Genomic DNA, 20,919 nt, shown 5'->3' on the forward strand with positions numbered 1-20,919 from the left:
GGGGCTGTGTTTGGAGGAAAATATCCCTTGAACATCTTTTCTTGGGTCGAGAATATCTCATACCGATTCTCCAGGCAGAGGTTTGAGCTGGGTGTTCGCTGCAGCCAGCTTTGCGTCTTGCAGTTCGCTTCTCAGGGTCTGGACGGCGGTGAGCGCCGAGTCGATCTCCATGGGGCCGCATGCTTCATGAGCCTGGAAGGGAATATTCAGCCTTCTAATGCAACTCCATCAATCTTGTGTTACTGTACGTCGAGATACTCCAACATCTTGTGTCATTTGTAAATGCAAATGTTTCAATTAATTGAAGGTTTATGTTGAGTTTGCAGGATTAAACTGTGTTGTTTTGGCGGGTTTCTCTTTGCTTTACCTTCTGTGCAGATGTCCTGAGCTCAGCCAGGCAGGTGGCCAGGTTTTTGGCACACTGACCCAGTTGCATGGCCGCGGCCTGATCGGTCACTGTGGGAACAGATGACTTGGCCGAGGTCACCATCTTACTACCAGGCTGCAGAATGAAAAGCAAATGCATTATTTTCCCGAATCCAACTAAATAAACACTCACTAAAAAGATTTTGCTTGAATGAAATGGTCTTGTATTGTGCTCATTTCATTTTCAGAAGTTTCACCTCATGCAGCCCTGAAGCATTAAGAAGACAACACTATTAATGTTTCTTTAAACAAAAAAGAGGTTACAGACCTACTTTAACGGGACCTCCCATGACAGAAGCACTATTAATAATTTCAGCCTGGTTCCTAATGTGGGACTGAAGTTATTTGGGGAAGAGTTTGGGAATATGAAGGCAAGTGAAGTTAGAAGTGCTGAGGTTGTAGCATGCTGTACCTGCAGGAAGTTCTGGCTGGCTATGATAAGGGCCAACTGGGCACTCAGGTCCTCTGGTTTTGCCTGGCTGCCTCGGACTCCCTGGACGAGCTGAGGGATGTGGTCTGCGACGGCCTGTGGTCGCACAAACACACAATCGGTTAAAATCCTGTTATATAACTTTATAAAAACTCAAGCGGGCAGATCAAAGAGCTAATAAAAGGTTTGAAGGAGACTTATTAAATAAAAAACAACAGACGTCATAAATGCATTTGTCTGTCTGCTCTAATCCTCACCTTACAGCTCTGCACCAGCTGCTGGTGAGCTGCTGTGTTCTTGTTGGAGGCGGCAGCGTTCTGTGCGGCAGCAATGGTCTGTGTGGCTGCAGCTGCAGCTTGCTTGGCGGCGTTCTGAGGACAAAATAAATATTCAATGTGCAAAAAGCAAATCTGCAGAAAGTACTAGATCAGAAAAATGCAATTACCAACAGTCTGTTAAAAAAAACATATTTGTAATTTTTTTTTTTTTTTTAAACATATACAACTAAAATATTTTGGTAAGACAGATATATGTCTGTCTGTTTTCGAGGTTGATTTTGCCTTGCTAACCTCCAGCCTGTTGATGAGCTTCTTCTTGATGGCGTTCTGAGCCGCAGCGTTGGTGGCCACCCGCAGGCCCTCAGCAGCCTCCCTCAGCCTCTGCTGCTGGTCCTCATTCTCTGGGTAAGCTGCTGCACCCTGAAAACACACACCACGGTATATCAATGTGCAACTTAGTAAATTAGATTATCAAAAAGTGAAGTTTATATGCGATATACTGTAGATTCATTATATAAAGACTGATGCATTTCAAGGATTAATTTGTTTTGATTTGATGATTATGGCTCACAGCTAAGGAAAAGCCGGATTTCAGTTTCTCTACAAATGTGAATACTGAATAGATAATTAGATAATTAAATAAGATTCATTTTTAATACAGAATTGTGAGGTTACATAACCATAGGGAAGACGGTTTAGTGCTGTATCCACACATTTAATTTGGAAAGTTAAGTGAAAGAAAAAACTGCATAAACAAGAGGGATAACCAGTCTTTAGGACTGTGAAGTATTCATGCATTAATTCAAGCTAAAAGAGCCCCAATCAAATGCTAAGTGCATATTTTGTGCAACCAAGTGCTAAAATTATTTATCTAATTTTAGTAGATCAGCAAATATTAAATTATATATAAAATATCTCTTAAATATTTCATTTTTTCCTGAAACCCTTAAGCTGACTTTTTAATGATAATCAAATTTATTTACATGCATCTGATATCTAATAAGGATGAGCTGGGGTTAGAGAAAGAAACAGTAGCTTTTTCACTCATAATCCTTTTGCCGATAGTCAAATTTAATATCCGTTAATATTAAAGAGCTCTTTCCTTTTGTTCTCTGTAGGTTTTTTTTATTCAAGAGAACAGATTTCTGAATTTTTGAAAGCTAACACTTAGAAAGCTTCCTGCTGCTGTAGAAAACTCCTGCGGCTATTAAGTTAATAACTGGGAACCTGGCTTTGCATAGAAACAAATCATTAGGATAATTGTTAAACTTTCTGCAAACAATGACAACATTTCAATGTTTTACTGTTTGACAAGCTGTAGTATTAAAAAAACATCTAAATTGAAGTCAAATGTCCTCACTGCAAAATAAACCCCTGCAAAACTACATATCTGCTTAAAAGTGAATACAGCAGATCTTAACCTGACAATTTTTAAAAGCCAACACAGAGAAATTAATGAAGTAAATCAAATTAATAATTAGTTGCCAAATCAACTGTGGGCCTCGGCCTCCATTAACACAACTAAATATACAGCTGTGATGTGAGAAATCTGGCATCAAACTGCAAACCAGCTGGAGGGCATCATTTCATTTCCATGGAGGAAGAGAAGCGTATTAATATCGGCGAGCAATCTTGTCGACAGATAATGAGACTTGATGTGGGGAGAGAGCAGATGGATGGAGCAGCGAGGGAGACAAGTCTGAGGAAACAGATCTTCTACTTTTAATCTTGCTACTCTAAAAATATGAGATGTAATAAAAAGCAGAGAGTGACTAAATCCTGTATTGACTCAGCTTATTTCTGTATTGACTGAGAACTGAATTATTGCTTTTATCAATAATTCAGTGCTAAGATGTCTTTATACAGCAAAGTGCCATTTCCAAGCAAAAAGTCTGCCTCTGCAAAGGTTAACATTAGTTTATGAAGTTAGAGTCAATATTAATCAAGTAAAATAATTTTATTTACATATGCAGTCACATTTTCATTTTTAAATAATAAATGGGAACATGTGGGGTTCGAGCAGCAAAATCTGACACTGCATGGCAACCAGACCCACCATATTTAATTTAATAATAAATATCCACACTTTCAAAGATTTGATTTTAATGCAAACTTTTGCACATCTTGATTACTTGAGAAGAAATAATTAAGCTTGAATCTTCTTGAACAGTATTGAACGCTTGACTGTAGGTTCCATTAAAAAAATCTTGAGCCTCATTTTAATAGTCAAAAGATTGAAATAAAAATACAGATGAGTAGATCATAGATAAAGCATATCAAATTAATATGAACTCATGTGACAAGCAGGCATTAATAGACTTTTGTCCTATAGTTAAAAAGGTAGAAGTAAAAAAAAACCAAAAACATTTTCATATGAATATTTTTCTATATTCATCCAGACCTGAAAAATGAGGAAAAACAAATGCCAGACTTTATAAGACACTGCAGATTTGCTTCTTAAGCTGTCACGTAAAGCAAATAAATTCATAAATTAAAAAAAAGTCTTTCAAACAATGCTTTGTTTTGAACGTGCAGATGCTTTAAATGTCATTTTTTACCAAGAAACTAACAGGACAAAGCAGACTTCTGCACTTGTGTGTCATTCTCAGTCCCATTTTTCACACCACATTACTGCTGTGTTCCTGGTTCTGCGTTTTCTTCCCTGCTGTCTTAGAAAAGGTTACCAGATAAGCACACAGTGGCCGTTTCCCGGGTTTTGAAAAATGCCACTCCTGTCATCAAACTATTAGTCCCTAAGATGGCCTTAAAAACATTCTGCAATGTAGAATGAAAGCCTTAAAAAAGCGTTTTTACTTTGAGACATTTCTGAAGTGGACACACATCGAGAAATAACTATTTCAGTTCATAATTTTTAAAACAATTTGAAGTCACAAAACATACTTTTTTCTGCATTTTTTCCATCCATTTTAACGTTACATCTACTTGCCACAAAAAAAAACAAGACATAACTGTCTTCCAAGATTTTTTCATCTTCCAAGCTGCTCACCTTTGCTGCCTCCACCATCCTTGCAGTGGCGTCTGCCAGCAGTTTGGCGGCTGCCAGCAGCTTCTTGGAGTTGTCCACGTCCACCTCGACCTCAGCGTCGGACCTCATGGCATTCACTAGGTCTGAGGTAGCCTGAGCCAAAACCCGAGCCTGCCGAACCATCTCTCCTGTATGGCGACAGCCAAAAATGAATGGAGATGAAGAAAGAGACTGAGTTTAGAAGATGTTCACAATAACCACACAGTACCAGCTCCTTAAACTGAAGTGTTAATGTTTAATGTTAAGTTTTCTGAATCTGAATCCAGTTTTCCACGACCCAATCCTTCCCATTTCCAATGACTACGTTTTCTTCGGCTTTTTGTTGGCTATCTGAACATTCTGATGTCTTCTCGCACTTTCACAACTGTTTCCTTTTGTTTGTGCCTGCTTCAAAACTTTACATGTAGCTGACCACAAACAACTGAGATCATTGGCCACACTATACATTGAGTCACTGTCTAAAACAAGTCTAAAAACACCTTCTTTGTTGTTGTTTTTTAAGTCACTGGCCATACTGTTGCCACCATGGCTGCTGTTAATCAGCTACATGTAGCAGGAGTCTTTTTGATGTACAAAACACAGGGATGTTCATTATGGTTCATCCATCCATCCATCCATCTTCTTCCGCTTATCCGAGGTCGGGTCGCGGGGGTAGCAGCTTCAGAAGGGAGGCCCAGACTTCCCTCTCCCCAGCCACTTCTTCCAGCTCCTCCGGGGGAATCCCGAGGCGTTCCCAGGCCAGCCGAGAGACATAGTCCCTCCAGCGTGTCCTGGGTCTTCCCCGGGGCCTCCTCCCGGTGGGACGTGCCCGGAACACCTCACCAGGGAGGCGTCCAGGAGGCATCCTGACCAGATGCCCAAGCCACCTCAACTGGCTCCTCTCGATGTGAAGGAGCAGCGGCTCTACTCTGAGTCCCTCCCGGATGACTGAGCTTCTCACCCTATCTCTAAGGGAGAGCCCAGCCACCCTACGGAGAAAACCCATTTCGGCCGCTTGTATCCGCGATCTCGTTCTTTCGGTCATGACCCAAAGCTCATGACCATAGATGAGGGTGGCAGTAAGTCGGGCTCGTTTCCGGTGAGAGTTGGACTCCGCCAGGGCTGCCCTTTGTCACCGATTCTGTTCATCACTTTCATGGACAGAATTTCTAGGCGCAGCCAAGGTGTTGAGGGGATCCGATTTGGTGGCCTCAGGATCTCATCTCTGCTTTTCGCAGACGATGTGGTCCTTTTGGCTTCATCAGATCGTGATCTGCAGCTCTCGCTGGATCGGTTCGCAGCCGAGTGTGAAGCGGCCGGGATGGGGATCAGTGCCTCCAAATCCGAGGCCATGGTCTTGAGCCGGAAAAGGGTAGAGTGCCTTCTCCGGGTCAGGGGGGGTGTCCTGCCCCAAGTGGAGGAGTTTAAGTATCTCGGGATCTTGTTCACGAATGGGGGAAGAAGGGAGCGGGAGATCGACAGGCGGATTGGCGCAGCGTCTGCTGTCAAGCGGGCGCTGTACCGGTCCGTCGTGGTGAAGAGAGAGCTGAGCCAAAAAGCGAAGCTCTCGATTTACCGGTCGATCTACGTTCCCACCCTCATCTATGGTCAATATGGTTCAATTATAATTAATATAGTCAAATTAGTAGCTGAAAACAATTTAATTTACAACAAATACACTAAACCACTGGAACATCTAAATTGATTAGAATGTCATTAAAAAGCGAATTTATTTCTGTAATTCAATTATAAAAGTGGCACTTGTACTGAGTTATTACAGACAGAGTGATTATTTTTTGCCAAAGTGAGTTTGATAAATCTAGTTTGTAGCATATAAAAACTAAATCGCAGTTTCTCCGACCATACACAGGACCGTATTTTAATACAGAAAAATTGACCTCCAGAAAATGGTGTCTATATAATGTACTAAATATGCGCCTGACGGTTCTCAGAGGCTCGTTTCGCATGAATCACTGCTTCGATGAAGCCCGACGTGGAAGCAACTAGTCTGCAGCTCAGTTGAGATATAAAGAAAGTCCAGGTTGCTTAACAGCGGCCTCCAGTTCATCTCCATTGTTGGATCTGGTGTCCTTTTATCCTAGTCTTCACAATACCACATAGGTTCTCTATAGAACCTGATCAGAAGTAAATAAATTGAAGTATCAAACAGTTCCAGTCTGATGATGTTTCTGCTGTAATCTTTTAAAGTTGTTGTCTCTCTTTTACCATCAGGCAGGACAGAGGAGGCGGTTTCAATCTAACAGTCTGCAGCAGATATCAGATATTCAACTTTTCTTATTGGGTCGATCCATTTCCTTGTTTGACCTCCAGGCCAACAACATTCTTTGTGCATCTTCCTCCTTCCCTCTGGTCTTTTTCTACTGTCAGACTTGTTAACATGACTGTCAGCTTTTCTCTGTGCTTTCAGCTGACAGCAGTCACTTCAAACACATCACAGTGTCAGTAAAGCTGAGGAGAAGACAGACCGGGTAGGAGTAAAGCCACAACAGGGCATCTTCAGAAACTACTAACCAAGAGCTCAGATGATCCTTTCTTAGTGGAAACTTAGTGAATATTCTGAATGTACACAAACATAGATTAAACAATCAGCGTCTTTCAGTTAATACAGAGAATCCATATGGGCAAATAAAGATGTTTATGCATATTTATGGATCAAAAGAAGCATCTTTTCCTGTGAACAGCATTATAAATAGGAGTGTTGTGTTTGAAGATTTTTTTTCCCAGCAAGAATTTAAAAAAAAACTGCCGCACTAATTAAAAAATATCAGAAATGATATTCAGAACTCTTAGAAATACATTTCCCACACATGGCCTGACTGTATAATTTTTTATTGATTTTTTTGAGTAACCTCTCCAAACGGTGCGCTCGCTCTACCGCTGAGTCATGTGTCGCCCCCTACGGCCTGACCATTTTGGCTGCATTTTTCATGTGTATGTAAAACCCAGGGAATATTTTTACACAAGAAAGCTTTGTAAAAACATCTTTATACATTTTTATTTTATTTTACAGCGTCTTGCTGCTGGTTTATGTATGTTTCAGGCTCACCTGCGTCTCCCATGGAAGTAAAGATGCTCTCTGTGACGGTCATGATGGTGTCTGTGGCCTGGTCGTAGCGCCCGATTGGCTCTCCCCTGGCAGTGTACTGACGGACATGTTGCAGAAGATCTGCCAGCGCCTGACTCACAACACTTGCTGCTGCGCTCACCTTCAGGAAACAAGACCAGCATCACCAGTTCTGTTTTTAAACAAATCAAACTTCCTGTTTGATTAAACGAAGGTGTCCCATTGTAGCCTGTAGTGTTAATATTAGAACTAATACTAATAAAAAGGTAAAAATGACAGATTTGTTGTATATCTGTCCATGATTCAAGCTGACCTGTTTAAGCAGCTCCCCATCCTCGGTGGCTGAGAGGCAGGCCTGGACACAGCTCTCCACCGAGCGGTCCACCAGTTTCCCGGCTTCGATCAGCTGCTCCTGACAAACCGGAGAGCTGATAGTCGGACTCACCACCTGAAACAACCAAAGGGTTAAAAGTATTAAAGCTGTCACTGAGAAATACGGCCATATTTAACTTCTGTCACCAGCAGCGGACAAATTATCACTGAGTGGAAAACTTTCCTCTTGATAAAACATTGAAGCTCCTCGTTTTAATGCTAATGAAACACTCAAATCATCTTGATCCTCTTTTTCTGTTTAAAGTGAAACTAAGCAACGACCCAAAAAGAGAAAAAATTATTGGACAGGAATTGCAATAATCTCAGCACACTGCAGCTAATAAATGAAACTGTTCTGACTCAAAGCCAGCAGTGCATTTCCACTAATTACACACATGTGGGCCATATGATTCGGAAAGAGCAAAATAATGAGAGCACACAGTGTTTAATTGCACCATCATACATTCACTTTAAAAAAAAAAAAGATAAATGCAAAGATCTCCAATACTTAAACGTGCTCATTTTCTTTAATTTACTTAATTGCCTAGAGTTTATTAATATTATGTAATTTTAGTATAAAAGTGCTTCTCATTAAATTAGAACAGCTTTGAAATGTAATTTATTTCAGTATTTCATTCCATAAAGTGACACTCATTTAATGAAAATTCTCTAGCCACAGAGTGATATTCATTACAGCTAATAAAAACCCAAAAGTTACACAACACCAATAAAACACATTTTAAACACAGAAAATCACCATATACTGAATCTACATCATTTTTTAAATCAAATTACTAAAACAAATTAATTTATAATGTTCTGATTTATTGAGGTCGGTTTGTAAAATGTTCATTCTTGTACCTTTGCACAAGCCACAAGTTGGGAGGTGGACAGGGCGCACTGTGTGGCGGCAGCGATGACCCGATTCTGCAGGACTGTGTCCTCTGCAACTTGGGCAACGTTCTTGGCCTTCAGCACCAACATGGCCGCCGCATTAGCCACCGCTTTGGCCAAATTCATCAAGATATCCTGTCATCACAGATAAAAATAAGAGATCACCAAATATTTTCACAAGCACTTTTAGAAAATGTTCTTGTAAAGCAGAAAAAAATTACAAAAAAAGAAAAAACACCTTTTTTTAAAGGCAATTTTTTTACTTTTCATGCATTGAGTTCAGCTACATCGGTGAAAACTATATGCACGTTGATGAACTTTTTTCTCTCTTCATATTCATAATACAGCTATAGCAGAATGATAAAATGAAAGCTGATGAGTTACCTGGAACCTCTCGTCTGTCTCGTTCTCGCCGATCTGTCGCAGGAGGTCTCCACTGGCCTGACCGATGCTACCTGCAGCGGTCAGCACTGTTTGTCTGGTCTAAAGTCACACAAACAGAAAAAGATCAATCAGGACCTGAAGTCGCATTGGAATCTCTTCTACTATCCCGGCTATAATAGTATCACTGTCATTTATTTCACCATTTGTGGCTTTAAAAACTGGCTGTCAGGCAAATACTGAAGATTTAAACACAAGCAAGCAGGCATTGATAAAAGCATCAAAATGGACAATTTGCAAAACGAGCATTTGTTCCCTGCAGTAATTTTAAACCAGCTCCAGGATTGATGATTTAAAGAGGTCTGGAATCTTTATTTTGATCACCCAGGACATTTTCAGTTAGCTGGAGGGAAGCAGAAGAGGATGTTTATATAATTGGGTTAGGATTTGGACCAGCAGAGAGACAGAATTATTAAGAGAAGACGAGTCGTCTCGGGATGCAGCTGCTTGGCGACAAATTTAATTAGCCTTTGGCTGGCTGTTTGACATCAGGTCTGAAACACAACAGCTGAGGAGTTTGTTTTGCTGCTTGAATTCAAATCAGAAGGGATGCCCGTTTCCAGCAAATTAAACAGTTCCAGTCTGACAATGTGCTTTTAATGAAGATGTGAAGAGGATAGATTTCAATTACGAGGGAAGAGACCCAATCTAAGTCTGAAAGTTTGAGATGCCATCTCTCACCTCTCCGGAGGTCGGCTCCACGGCCTTCAGGAGGTCGGACACGGCGCCTGCGAGCGTCCTGGCAGCCTTCATCAGGTCGTTACCTCCTCCCACATCGTCCTCCATCAGCGCGGCCAGCAGTTTCACACCCTTCGACATTTCCGTCAGGTTGGAGGAAATGGTGGTGATGGCGCAGCCCACAGCAGTGTAGTCTGTGTCAGTGGGATCACCTGGGAGGAAATAGGGAAAGACAACATGAGGTAAATGTAAAACAAAGCGCAAAATCGTTTACTTGCAGGGAGTCTGTGTGAGACCTTGTACAAACTTACAGTTGACAAAAGATAAGAGGGGAAAAAAGTGGAAAAAAAAAACCAAACATCTGAGATGGAGTGGTTTGCAGGCTGCCAGGCCACTTTCTCCCACATTCTCCAAACCACAGCAGGATATGAGGGAACTATTAGATTTTACATGGCTACTAACAAACAGCAGCCTGATGGAAAAGTTCTACTTTACCCAAACAAACTGGCCAAATAATTTTAACTGCAGAGCACACCATGCCTTAAACGCACTTGTAAAAATGCGGGTAAAGCCCGTTGACATGTATTGCTTTTAATAAAAAAAATTGCAGTTCCTAAAAAAATATACATATTTTTTCAGAAATGCTAGAGACACAGTAAAAAAAAAAAGAAAAAGAAAAAAAAAAGGCCAATATGATTTCTGTTGAGTCAAGAAGTGCTGACCGGCTGTGAGGTTCACAACAGAAGCTGTTCCTGCAGTGATGGCATCAACCTGCGAGTGGATCTCATGTTTCGATTCGTCCATCTTGTTCTGGATCCACACTTTGGAGGCCTAAGCGGAGATGGCAGACATTTTTTTGGATGTGAGCACATTTAGCAGGTTTCATCACTGCTGTGAATAAACACTTTATGCTCCTTTGGGTGTGAGGGGGTGACTCTACCATGTCCTGCCCCAGCGGCGGGAGGTCGTCAACCTCTCCCAGGTCTATTTGGGCTTTTTGAACAGCTTGCATGCTGGTGTTGATGGTTCCCATCAGAGCCTGCTGCGCTGAACTCTGCATACAAACAATTTATGAGAAGCTAATTAGCTTACACTCTCCTGAGGTGACATATTGCAAACTAATAATGAGAAATGAAAAAAAATCTGTTAAGCACCACACAACATCTAATGTCGTACCAGTGGAGGCATGTGGCCACGGTGCATCTGACCCATGGTGATCTGCTGCTGAGGGGACGGCATGGTGCCCATGCTGGGCGACTCGGTGCCAATAGAGCCAAAGCGGATCACTCCCGGCAACGCCACAGAGCTTTGGTTCACCTGACCCACACGGTTAAACTGCTGCTGAAGTATCGTGGATCTGCAAGAGTACAACATGAGCACCATCAGCACTGAGTCTACAGCCGTCCAGCATAATGATGTCGAAGGCTGATGCTCGTATAGCAATGTTTTTTGAAGTGCCATGCAAAAATGTTACTCAGACTTTCTTACAAATTTCACGTAACAACCACAAAGTTACATTTATAAGCCTTGCAAAAATATTTTTAACTTGATTTAGGTCAGGACTTTGTTCCAACACCTACACTTTCCACTGTAGCTTACGGCTGTATCGCTTGGGTTTTTATTTTTTTCCTGTTGGAAGGTAAGCCTCTGTCCCAGGCTCAAGTCTTCTGCATATTTTAACCAAATCCAGCTCACCAATTATTTATGTGGCCCTCATAAATTGAACGTCAACATTTGTGTGCTTAAGTATTATTTTATCAGTCGAATCAAGTCACTTTTCATTTGTACATGACCCAATGTGAAAAGCTATTAAAAAATGCTACATTTTATGAAATACTAATTTTATCAATACATTTTCAAACCTCTGTCCCTTTGAGGAATTTTGTAATTTGGATGTGGCCCGAGGTGAAAATGCGTTTCATACCTCTGTCCTACAGCATGATGCTACCATCACCATGTTTCACTAACAGAACAGTATTGTTAGTTTTCCTCCACGGCATTTTTTTTTATTATTTAGCCAATATGATTTTTGTTGAGTCAAGAAGCGCTGACCGGCTGTGAGCGCCGGGAATGTGGGAACACATTTGTTTCCTGTGCTCCCACAGCGTAAGGGAACCTGTGATCCCTTCAAAGAAAAGCTACTCTTATACTAAGAATAAATTACACATAGGTGGACTAACTGATTTACTTTAATAAAGTCTTTCATAGCCAAATGTCTTCAAAGTTAGAAGGCTCAATACAAATCCGGGCACATTTGTTAAATTTTAATGTATTCAATTTTGAGAGACTCTGTACCATTTAACTTCCATTTCACATTTTATGAGCAAACTTGTGTTTATCTACCACATAAAATCCCACAATGATACATAAAGCTTTTGGTTGTAATGGAAAAAAATGGGGAAACGCTCGTTTAGTATGAATAATTCTGCAAATTAAATCCTTTAAAAACATTTTCTAAAAGAAGCAAACCACCAAAATACATTGCTCTAGAATTATGTTTCTAACTGGACACATTCATCATCACTCTGAGCTCGTTTGGATTTTACACATTAGCCACAAAGACCTTAAACACAATAAACACTGACAGGGAAAAATCTTTCCTCCTTCAGCAAACAAAGCCTTGTTTGTTTTGCTGCAGAACAGACTTGCAAAGTTGGGTGTGCAATGTTTCTGCAGTATTACAGATTGTTGCCTTTGGCATCAGCACAGAAAATGGGGGTGTAGGGGTTATATAAAAGTATAAATGTTGTAAAACGCTGAAAGCAGGAAAACTATCAGCTGAGAATGCACAGAAACAGTTTCACCTGAGGCTAAATGAGGCAATGCTCCTCCCTCAGGAGGATGAAAAATGTCAGGCATGTGTTCTCCATGTCAAAATGTAGTCCAGGTAGATAGATGGATGTTAAAGCTGTTGTAGTAGCTTGTTAGAGTGATGTGTACATAGCTTTGTTATGTAGTGGTTATGTGTTCAACATCATCATAATGTTCCTATTTAAACTGGGATATGTATGTTTTATAAAGAGAATACAGTTAAGCGATTCTTTTTTTGTTCAACTCAATCAACAAAATGCACACATAAAGAAATGGCAAGTTTCAAGCCATGCTTCAAACATAAACCGAGAAGGTCTGATTTCCATACTTTTTAGGGGAAACCGATTCCTCCAGCATGGTTGACTCCTCATCACCCTCTAATCCAAACCGGTCCTTGCTTTGCTTCTGCAGGAGAGAGGCAAACACAGCAGAAAAGCAGGAAATCAGACTGTGGTTTAGTTAAGACCTGTTTAGTTGGAAAGTGGACAACAAATCATGAGATGAGACAAGATCTTCAACTTGCCTAAAAAAATTTTAAAAAAATAAATCACACATTCAGATACCCAGACATACATTTCAGATTTTACTTTAGGCTTAAGATATGAGCTCCTGCTGTATACCAGCACCATATGATGCCAGCCTTCCTCTGCTACTTTTCATTTAACTACAGCGGCATGACAGAGCGGCATGGTCTCCATCAATCACCCGCAAAGCTGAAAACACGTAGCCCTCAGGAGAATACTAAAACATCAGGATTCCGGGTCTCCAGTGATGAATGTCTCACCTTTTTGAGGATGATATCAATATAACCGGCGATGAGCTGGGAGATCTGTTCCCCTTCGGTGGTCTGCACTGAGTAGTAGCTCTCCTGGTACTCCCCAAAGTCCTGCAGAAATGTATCCACAGAGTGAAACATCCGATTTGTGTGAAATTGTAAAAGGAGTAGCCGAAAGCAGAGCGTGTACGGTATACAGGCTGAGGATTTTCTGGGAGGATTAAAGTGAATCCATGGAGACAGCTCGACTCAGATGAGCACCGCACATTGTGTTGGCTGATATGAAGCTGCAGCAGAGAGTCAGATTAACCCGAGAGCCGTTCTGGACGTAAACCTTAGTGCAGGAAAGCTAACTGCTTCCATGAGGAAAGATTTAGCTGCGGCTTCCACTTATTTTTAGCACCTTTTCACACAAAAATATTCAAAAGGGTAAATAGAGAGAAGCTAAACAACCTCTAAATCAGTGACACCAATACAGACAACCTAAATGGTTAAAAGCACTCCAGCAAATTAGCCTCCATACAATAGGCTGTGTTAATTGAGCTGCAACAGAGATTCAACACACCTACAAAACTAAAGCTGTGTTTAGTGGCTCGACCTCTGAGTGTTGACACAAAGGAGAGATATTGGCAGCAAAGAGAAAAGAGTTTGTTCAGAGGACTGAAGGAGACGAATGAAAAGGTGAGCAATACGCAACATAAAAGTAAAAATAAAAATCTCTAAGGCAGAAAAGTCAGAATCAGGGTTCATAAGCATTTTGTTTTTTTTATTTACAAAATTAAGTTATAAGTTAAACATATTTCCATCAGTTTTCTTTATAGTCCTCTGGACGTTTGAACACAAAATCTTTACTTTGATGAGTTTTATTATTGGTAAGATTCACAAATCACAAAACAAGACTGTGTCCGATTCAGCAGGTACCATTTTAATTTTGGGTTTTGGTAACTGCACGCTAGTTAGTTCATCATACTAAACTCTAAAATACTAAAGCTAGACTGGATTTTCAATAAATACTCCTAAAATTGACTCCTAAGTCAATTTGTGATCTTTGATAACTTTATTTTGTAAATAAAATATCCCAAAGATTTGTATGAAGGTCTACAATATGAACTACCATCAAAATTCAATTTTTTTTGTGTGTGAATTTATCTGCAATTAATGAGATGGATAAAACTTTATTTTTGATGTGGAAATCAATTATTGAAAGAGGTCATCTAAATATAAAACAATATAAAATCATTTCAGATCTACCTTCAGATTGCCCAATACGTAACAGTGCAGAAACTCAAACCTTTTTCCAGATTCCATTCTTTTTTTCAGTTCTTATCCAGACTTGCAAAATAAAAGAGCTAATTTACCTACTTTTCCAGACTACAAAAACTATTTATGTGATTAATGTGTAGTATAGCTGGGTCTGCGGTGTGTGCAGCTTTTCTCATTCTGCCTCTGGACAGAACATGGGCTTATGACGGTCTTACCAGCGTAAAGCTCTTGGGCGACGCAGCCCACCTCTTCACTGTAGTGAGAGGCCATTCCTGAACCACATCTTTGGTCTTCTCGTCCACTCTCATCACCGACTCTTTGGTGATGCCCAGGAGCCGAGGCACCAGCTTGTTCTTACTCTTCATCTTTTCCTGTAATAAAAAGAGAGACTTGACTTCAGCCAGACACATCAATAGATAACGTTTAAGCCTCAAACATTACACAGAATGTAGAGGTGACTCTTAGCAAATTAGAACAGAGTGAAGTTACAAAAGGATATATTCTAGTATTAATTTCTGTTCAATTTTATCATTAAAGTAAGTAAAAATCCAAAATGTGGTTGCTAAAATTTATAACATGACATAAAAACGGTAACGTCTGTTTCAACCCAGGAATTTTATGGCATACAAAATGACTTCATTCTTGACAGCAATGAATGTACATCATTTGAGTGAATTTAAAGAGTCAGGAATATAAAGAGTCAATTAAAATCATTACAAGTTTAAATTGCCTTTATGATGTTTAGGTGACAGATTACAGACAGAAAACAAGACAGAAATTCATGCAAAAAAATTAACTTAGAGATTGATTTAGTTTTCATATCTATTTACTGGTGGCACAACTTTACATCAGTCTAAGCAGCAAAGAAAAATTAAAAACAGTTTTAATTAGTAAAAAAAAAAATGTGTGTCCTTATCTTTACATCAGCTGATTGAAATCTCTTCCTGAATTCTCTTAGCTTTCAATATCATATTGCAAACACCCTCTCTAAAATGCATAAAAGTTTTTGTGTTTTCAGTGTGGAAAAGAGCAAAGGCCTCTTGTGGAAACGAAGCCGGTAGGAGCAGGCTGAGAGAATGTGATGGGCTGTGACGTGAGGGCCAAGAGGTGAGGTGTGCAGAAGTCCTGCAGGGACTGCAAACTCTCCGCAGGCCTCCGAGAGTTAAAGGTTAGGAGCCGCCGGCTGAAGTTTTCCAGGGTTGTTTCAGAGATGTTTCTGCTCCACCGGATTAACCTCGAGACCAAAGACTCAAAGACAAAAGGAGATACCAAGCTGAACTGTTCAACGGGAATTCATATGGAGGACCAAGAAGTTAAAGGACACTTTTAGATTTCTGTGGCATTTTTAGGAGGAATAAAAAGGCAGAGCAGAAACTGTAACGTGCTCTACTATTGGAAGTGATTTCATTCTTCATATTTGCTCATTGCAATTAATTTCTAGAGATTAAACTATCTGACGATGAGATAAAATAAACTAACTTCTTTGTGTGAAATATTAATTTGTGCAAGACTAATATAATCAAAAAGATTTTAAAAATAAATTTCAGCTAATAGAAAGATTTCCAGTGATGTAATGCAGAATATTGTCTTTATAGTACATAGTAGTAGAAGTCTGCTGGATTCACTTGGATTCTGCTGCCAGTTGGACTCTAATGAACATATACCTGCACATTGTGCCCTACTACCTGTCAGTCACTCCAACTGCTCTATATTCACTCTGAAACCTCCTCTGCTGCACAGACACCAGTAGTTTCCTTTCAGCACCACCATGAACTGCCTGCAACTGACTTCTTCTCTTACTCTGTGCTTCAATTTCATAGTATTTCGTGCAGCTCGTCAGAGTCTTTTAGCATAAAACACTAAATTTTGTGCATAACTTCAGACTTACCTTGACGAGGAAGAAGGAGACGCCGTACGTCCGCAAAGACCGTGCCAGTTTGACATACTTCACTTTTGCTTCAATCTCTGTCATTTCTCCACAGTTTTTGTGTTCCTGCAAGGTTAATTAATTTAGAGGAACTTATTACTCATACAACATTGTTGAGATAAAAAGAAAACTAAAATGAGGATGAAATTCACTCACCTGAAATATTTTCTTCTCAGCTCCCCGTTGTTTTATATATTCTTTGGGCAAGAACTCTTTCAGACTTTGAAAGAAATTAAATACATTTGAGAATGTAATTAATGCAGCAAAGATGAGTTAAACAGTTTCGCCACAATCTTTGAACTTCATTATTGGGGGAAAAAAATTCTAAATATTTTATTTTTATCTTGAATCTTCATGGAAATCATAAAATGAGGTCAAATACTCACTCTAAGAACCCAGGCTTGTGTTTGTGCTCTATGTGAGGTCCAAACTGGATCTGGGCCTGAATGCCTCCAAACTCACAGGCTTTGTCAAAAGACACTGGGTGGGAACCATTCAGGATGTCATCTCGTGCCTGCAACAGCAACAAATAATATTTTTTTATTAATTTTATTTTTAAAAAAAGGAGAAACTTTAGTGCTGTGCTGTCCTAAAATTACTTGCATGCATATTTTTGCAACTTTATAACATAAAAAGCATATATATATATCTTTATTTTCCAGGAATAATCATTTTGATCAACAAAACACAAATTGGTGGACCTTTTTTAACAAAAAATAAAAAAATCACTCTTGCTAGTCTTTTACTGCGAAGGACATTAAATATATCTTAAACACTTCACCTGTACGTAAAGCAGGTTGAGTTGGACCGGGTCTCTGGAGTCAACGTTCTGGTCCGAGTAGAAGAACTTGCGTCTAAGCAGGAGAGTCTCGTTCTCATCCACGCCCTGTTCTCTAAATGTTCTGCTGTGGTCCAGCCAGTTCACTAAAAAACAACATTAAATGAAGTAAACTGATTTCATTTGTTTGAGCTGTTGTCAATGCACTAGATTTAAATATTGTGTTGTCCTGTGTGTACATTTATTACCTCGCACTGTGAAGCAAAAATGTACAGAAAACATCGTGGGAAACAAATCGCTGCAACGTTTGTCATAACATTAAAGCCAGTTTACAAAAATCTAATTGGACTGCAAATCACAGATTCATTTCCATCAGTTTACCACATATATTAGATCAGTTAATGTTTATGAGAAGAAGTGACTGTGTGTTTGCAAGGTTGAACATGTCCTTACAGGAAAGCTTTTCAGATTAAAATAGTAGTAAGAACTTTAGATGTAGAGCTCCCATATTCCAGTTAAGGGTGGTGGACACAGAAAGTCATCATCTTTCTAACACCTACGTACACAGCAGCCATGACTCCTCTTTCTTGGCGGTTTTACTTCAGCCATTTCTTAAGATGTGACCAAAACAACTCAGTTATTTGTTACTTGAATGACAACGACACACATATTAAACCGAGTAGAAGATAAGGACAATGACTAAACTACAATTTAGAAGATACTCCTGTGTTCAGAACTGAAGAAACTGTTTGGATGAGAGGTGAAACGTCTTCAAGAGACAAGAAGTCCAGCTGCATTCTTTATAAGTAGCTGAAATTTTCTCATATGTGTGCATTATGTAAGAGATCCACTTCATTTAGGTTGGGAAACTTTCCATGTCAGTTAAAACGTTTCTTTGTTGTTTTTTTTAACTTACAGTCATCATCCGTGTGCAGTTTGGCTTTCAGTTTCTCCATCTTCCTCTCGTCTCGCAGCAGTGTCCTGTCCTTCTTCAGCGTCCCCGTCCCGTCCTCCTTCTTTTCCTCCACCGTCTCCTGGATCAGAGAGTACTCCTCATAGTTTGTGATGCCTGAGATCAAAAGTAAAAATATTTATTTTAGATAAAAGTCCAGTGACTTTGTTATACAGACCTAAATAAAAATCTTCAGATGCAATGAGTGTCATTTGCAAAAGTACTTTGTAATGCTACAAAAGGGCAAAAAAAAATTTCAAAAATTTCACTCAGTGAAGTTGCACATAATTAAGAAAAGGGAATAAAAATGAAATTATTTTAAATATTTTTTTTTTATTTCACATTTGATAATTGCAGCATTTACACCTGAAAACTACATAAGCATGAGTGTGGAGGCAAGCCACAGATATATATTTTATTTTATGGATGTGCAACAAAACTGCACCAACAAAAGCAATAAAAACAGTTTGGACAAATTTTACTCCGAGCAAAATCAATGCTGTTCGACTGCAATATCTTATTTTAAAGTACATTCTGCTGAAAGCAAAAAAAAGGAGAAAGAATGCAGATCGGATGATTACGATGTACCTATTCTGCTGCAAATAGTCACAAGCAGCTCGCCCACTGTTTTTGAGTCATCCACCATGATTGTTTTAACGGCTCCATCCAACATTTTGATTTTCTGGGGCCTCTGCTTCTTCTTGTATTCAAGAATATCCTACTCAAACACAAGAGGGAAAACATAGTTAAAAACAATGATAATCAAAACTAGAAGAGGTGAATTTGTAGATTTCACTTCAGAAGGAGAGAAAAGGAGGGACAAATCGAAGGTTTCCGCTGAGGAAATGATCATTTGCAACCAGGTCGCATGCAGAGAAGGAAGAACAGAAGCCTGAAAACCTTATTTAACGGCTGTCTATCACGGCCTGCCACTCCTCTTCCAGTCACAACAATGGGCTGAGATTTGGTTCACAATAAACAGTCACAGTCATGCTTCCTACCTGGGCTGCCTTTGGTGAATTTGAAGAGGGGAACCAATTTAAGAGTGGCACTGCTGATGAGTTTGTCTACGTTATTCACACATCCATGTCTGGTGTGTGACTCACACAAAGGTACCAAGATAACTGTGTGTGCCTAGTGTGTGTCTTTGTGGTCTCATAATTTTCATTTAAGAGTTCCCTTAAGCTTTACTCTATGTTCAAAGCAAACGTTCATGCCATGATTGCAGCTTCGCCCCATGTGGCTGCAGGTTAAACAGACTGACGTGTTTACCCCGTTACGGAGCATGTAATAGTCCAGCGTCCTTCCAGACTCCAACCAGATCCCTTTCCGGGGGTCTTCATCAGACAGGAAGAGGCCGTAATCTGAAGCTGAAGCAGTGAGGATAAACATCAGAGGTTTAGATGATATTTATCAAAAAGAAAGAACATCAGAAAACATCTTGAGCACAGAGAATAAAGGTCATCAGGCACAACATTTGCTCAGGTTTAGAGAAGATAATGACATTTTCAAGGAATTTCTATATTAAACGTTTATTGGAGCAGAGATCCCAAGTCTAAAACATTTGCAAACAGAGGAGTGAATGATGACTTCAGTGGAGCCATGTGGAACAAATAAGTCTGACATGACACTGAAAAAAGATGAAAAGCTAAGATTGATGAGGCTCCAACATGTGGTCCAGGATGTTGTGGAAAGAATTTCAGACTTTATAGTTGAACTCATAAAAGGCACAACTGTTCATCTATTGTACAATGTACAAAAGATTGTCCAAATATATAATTAGATTAAACTTAGTAAAAGGAAGACATTTAAAAACATCTGTACCGTAAATTATGCCGTATTTAAAAAAAAAAAAATCAGTGTTCCCAAAAATATCAGACAATATTTTTACAAAAACTTCTAAAAATATTCACACCCCCTTAACTCTTCTCACAAACTTCAACGTGATGTTCGCATAACTGTGTAATAGAAAGAAAGCAACAGTTTATGAAAGTTTTTGCCAAAGAAAAACAATATCTGCATTAAAATTCAGTCCTCTTTACTTTCACACCCCTAAATAAAATCCAGTGCAGTCAATTGCCTTTATAGGTCATCTTATTAGTAATTAATCAACCAGAGTAGAAAGTCACACTTCAGGTTGAAAAATCCAATGACAAAAACTACAGGGCATTCGATCTAAAACTCTGGCCTTTGAAGAAGAGCATTTAGCAGAAATGCATTGTTTTGTTGAAGGAAACCCATAAAAATTCACGTTTAAAGGTTGTAACAAGCCATGTGGAGGACAGTGCAAACAGGTGTCCTGACTTAAAGCTGTAACTGCAGCTGATTTTTGGACACAATGCACCCTTTTATCCCTACAATCCTGCACCGTTTTGTGTTTTGCTGTCATATAAAAAATATCAATCCTAAACAATAAAAACAAAAAATTTGTTGTTGTAACGTGACAAAATGTGGAAGAAGATGGGAATGCTTTTGCAAGGCAATGCATAAATGTTGGCCATTTTTTCCATTTTTGAACTCTCCAGACTCTTGCTGTTTCTTAGCTGATGCTGCAGATTCCAGTATTGTTGAGAGGCTCACCCTGTCCAGTCTGAGCCTCAGGGACCCTCTCTCTGATAATCCTGCAGGCATCATAAACAGCTGTGGAGGGCTCAAACTGCATCGTCTTCACAACGTTGCATTGTCGCACGCAGATTTTGAGCGACAACACCACCATCTTGACCGGCAGTGTGGGCAGGAACTGCAGCTACACCTGGGCATAAAGAAAACGAACAATACTGGTGA

General features: G+C 39.6%; 1 protein-coding gene across 3 annotated transcripts in view; it reads right to left on the reverse strand.

Annotated features, from left to right (window-relative positions):
* tln2a (talin 2a) overlaps positions 1-20,919 on the reverse strand; it is an 85,174-nt gene that overhangs the window by 20,880 nt on the left and 43,375 nt on the right. For all 3 annotated transcript variants that reach the window (XM_028014464.1, XM_028014462.1, XM_028014463.1), the window contains exons 3-27: positions 20,716-20,887; positions 19,408-19,505; positions 18,724-18,853; positions 18,100-18,252; positions 17,187-17,329; positions 16,792-16,919; positions 16,562-16,625; positions 16,367-16,471; positions 14,694-14,849; positions 13,225-13,326; positions 12,769-12,845; positions 10,806-10,986; positions 10,570-10,683; positions 10,352-10,460; positions 9,633-9,841; positions 8,895-8,993; positions 8,478-8,645; positions 7,558-7,692; positions 7,227-7,386; positions 4,142-4,308; positions 1,426-1,554; positions 1,114-1,227; positions 839-952; positions 368-502; positions 64-192 (exon numbers count right to left, since the gene is read on the reverse strand). In XM_028014464.1, coding sequence (XP_027870265.1) covers positions 64-192; positions 368-502; positions 839-952; positions 1,114-1,227; positions 1,426-1,554; positions 4,142-4,308; positions 7,227-7,386; positions 7,558-7,692; positions 8,478-8,645; positions 8,895-8,993; positions 9,633-9,841; positions 10,352-10,460; positions 10,570-10,683; positions 10,806-10,986; positions 12,769-12,845; positions 13,225-13,326; positions 14,694-14,849; positions 16,367-16,471; positions 16,562-16,625; positions 16,792-16,919; positions 17,187-17,329; positions 18,100-18,252; positions 18,724-18,853; positions 19,408-19,505; positions 20,716-20,851 — 3,255 coding nt within the window. In that variant the 5' untranslated portion in view covers positions 20,852-20,887. The remainder of the gene's footprint in view (positions 1-63; positions 193-367; positions 503-838; positions 953-1,113; positions 1,228-1,425; positions 1,555-4,141; positions 4,309-7,226; positions 7,387-7,557; positions 7,693-8,477; positions 8,646-8,894; positions 8,994-9,632; positions 9,842-10,351; positions 10,461-10,569; positions 10,684-10,805; positions 10,987-12,768; positions 12,846-13,224; positions 13,327-14,693; positions 14,850-16,366; positions 16,472-16,561; positions 16,626-16,791; positions 16,920-17,186; positions 17,330-18,099; positions 18,253-18,723; positions 18,854-19,407; positions 19,506-20,715; positions 20,888-20,919) is intronic.

The sequence above is a fragment of the Xiphophorus couchianus genome, chromosome 4 (assembly GCF_001444195.1).
Source record: "Xiphophorus couchianus chromosome 4, X_couchianus-1.0, whole genome shotgun sequence".
In the NCBI taxonomy this organism is placed as follows: Eukaryota; Metazoa; Chordata; class Actinopteri; order Cyprinodontiformes; family Poeciliidae; genus Xiphophorus; species Xiphophorus couchianus.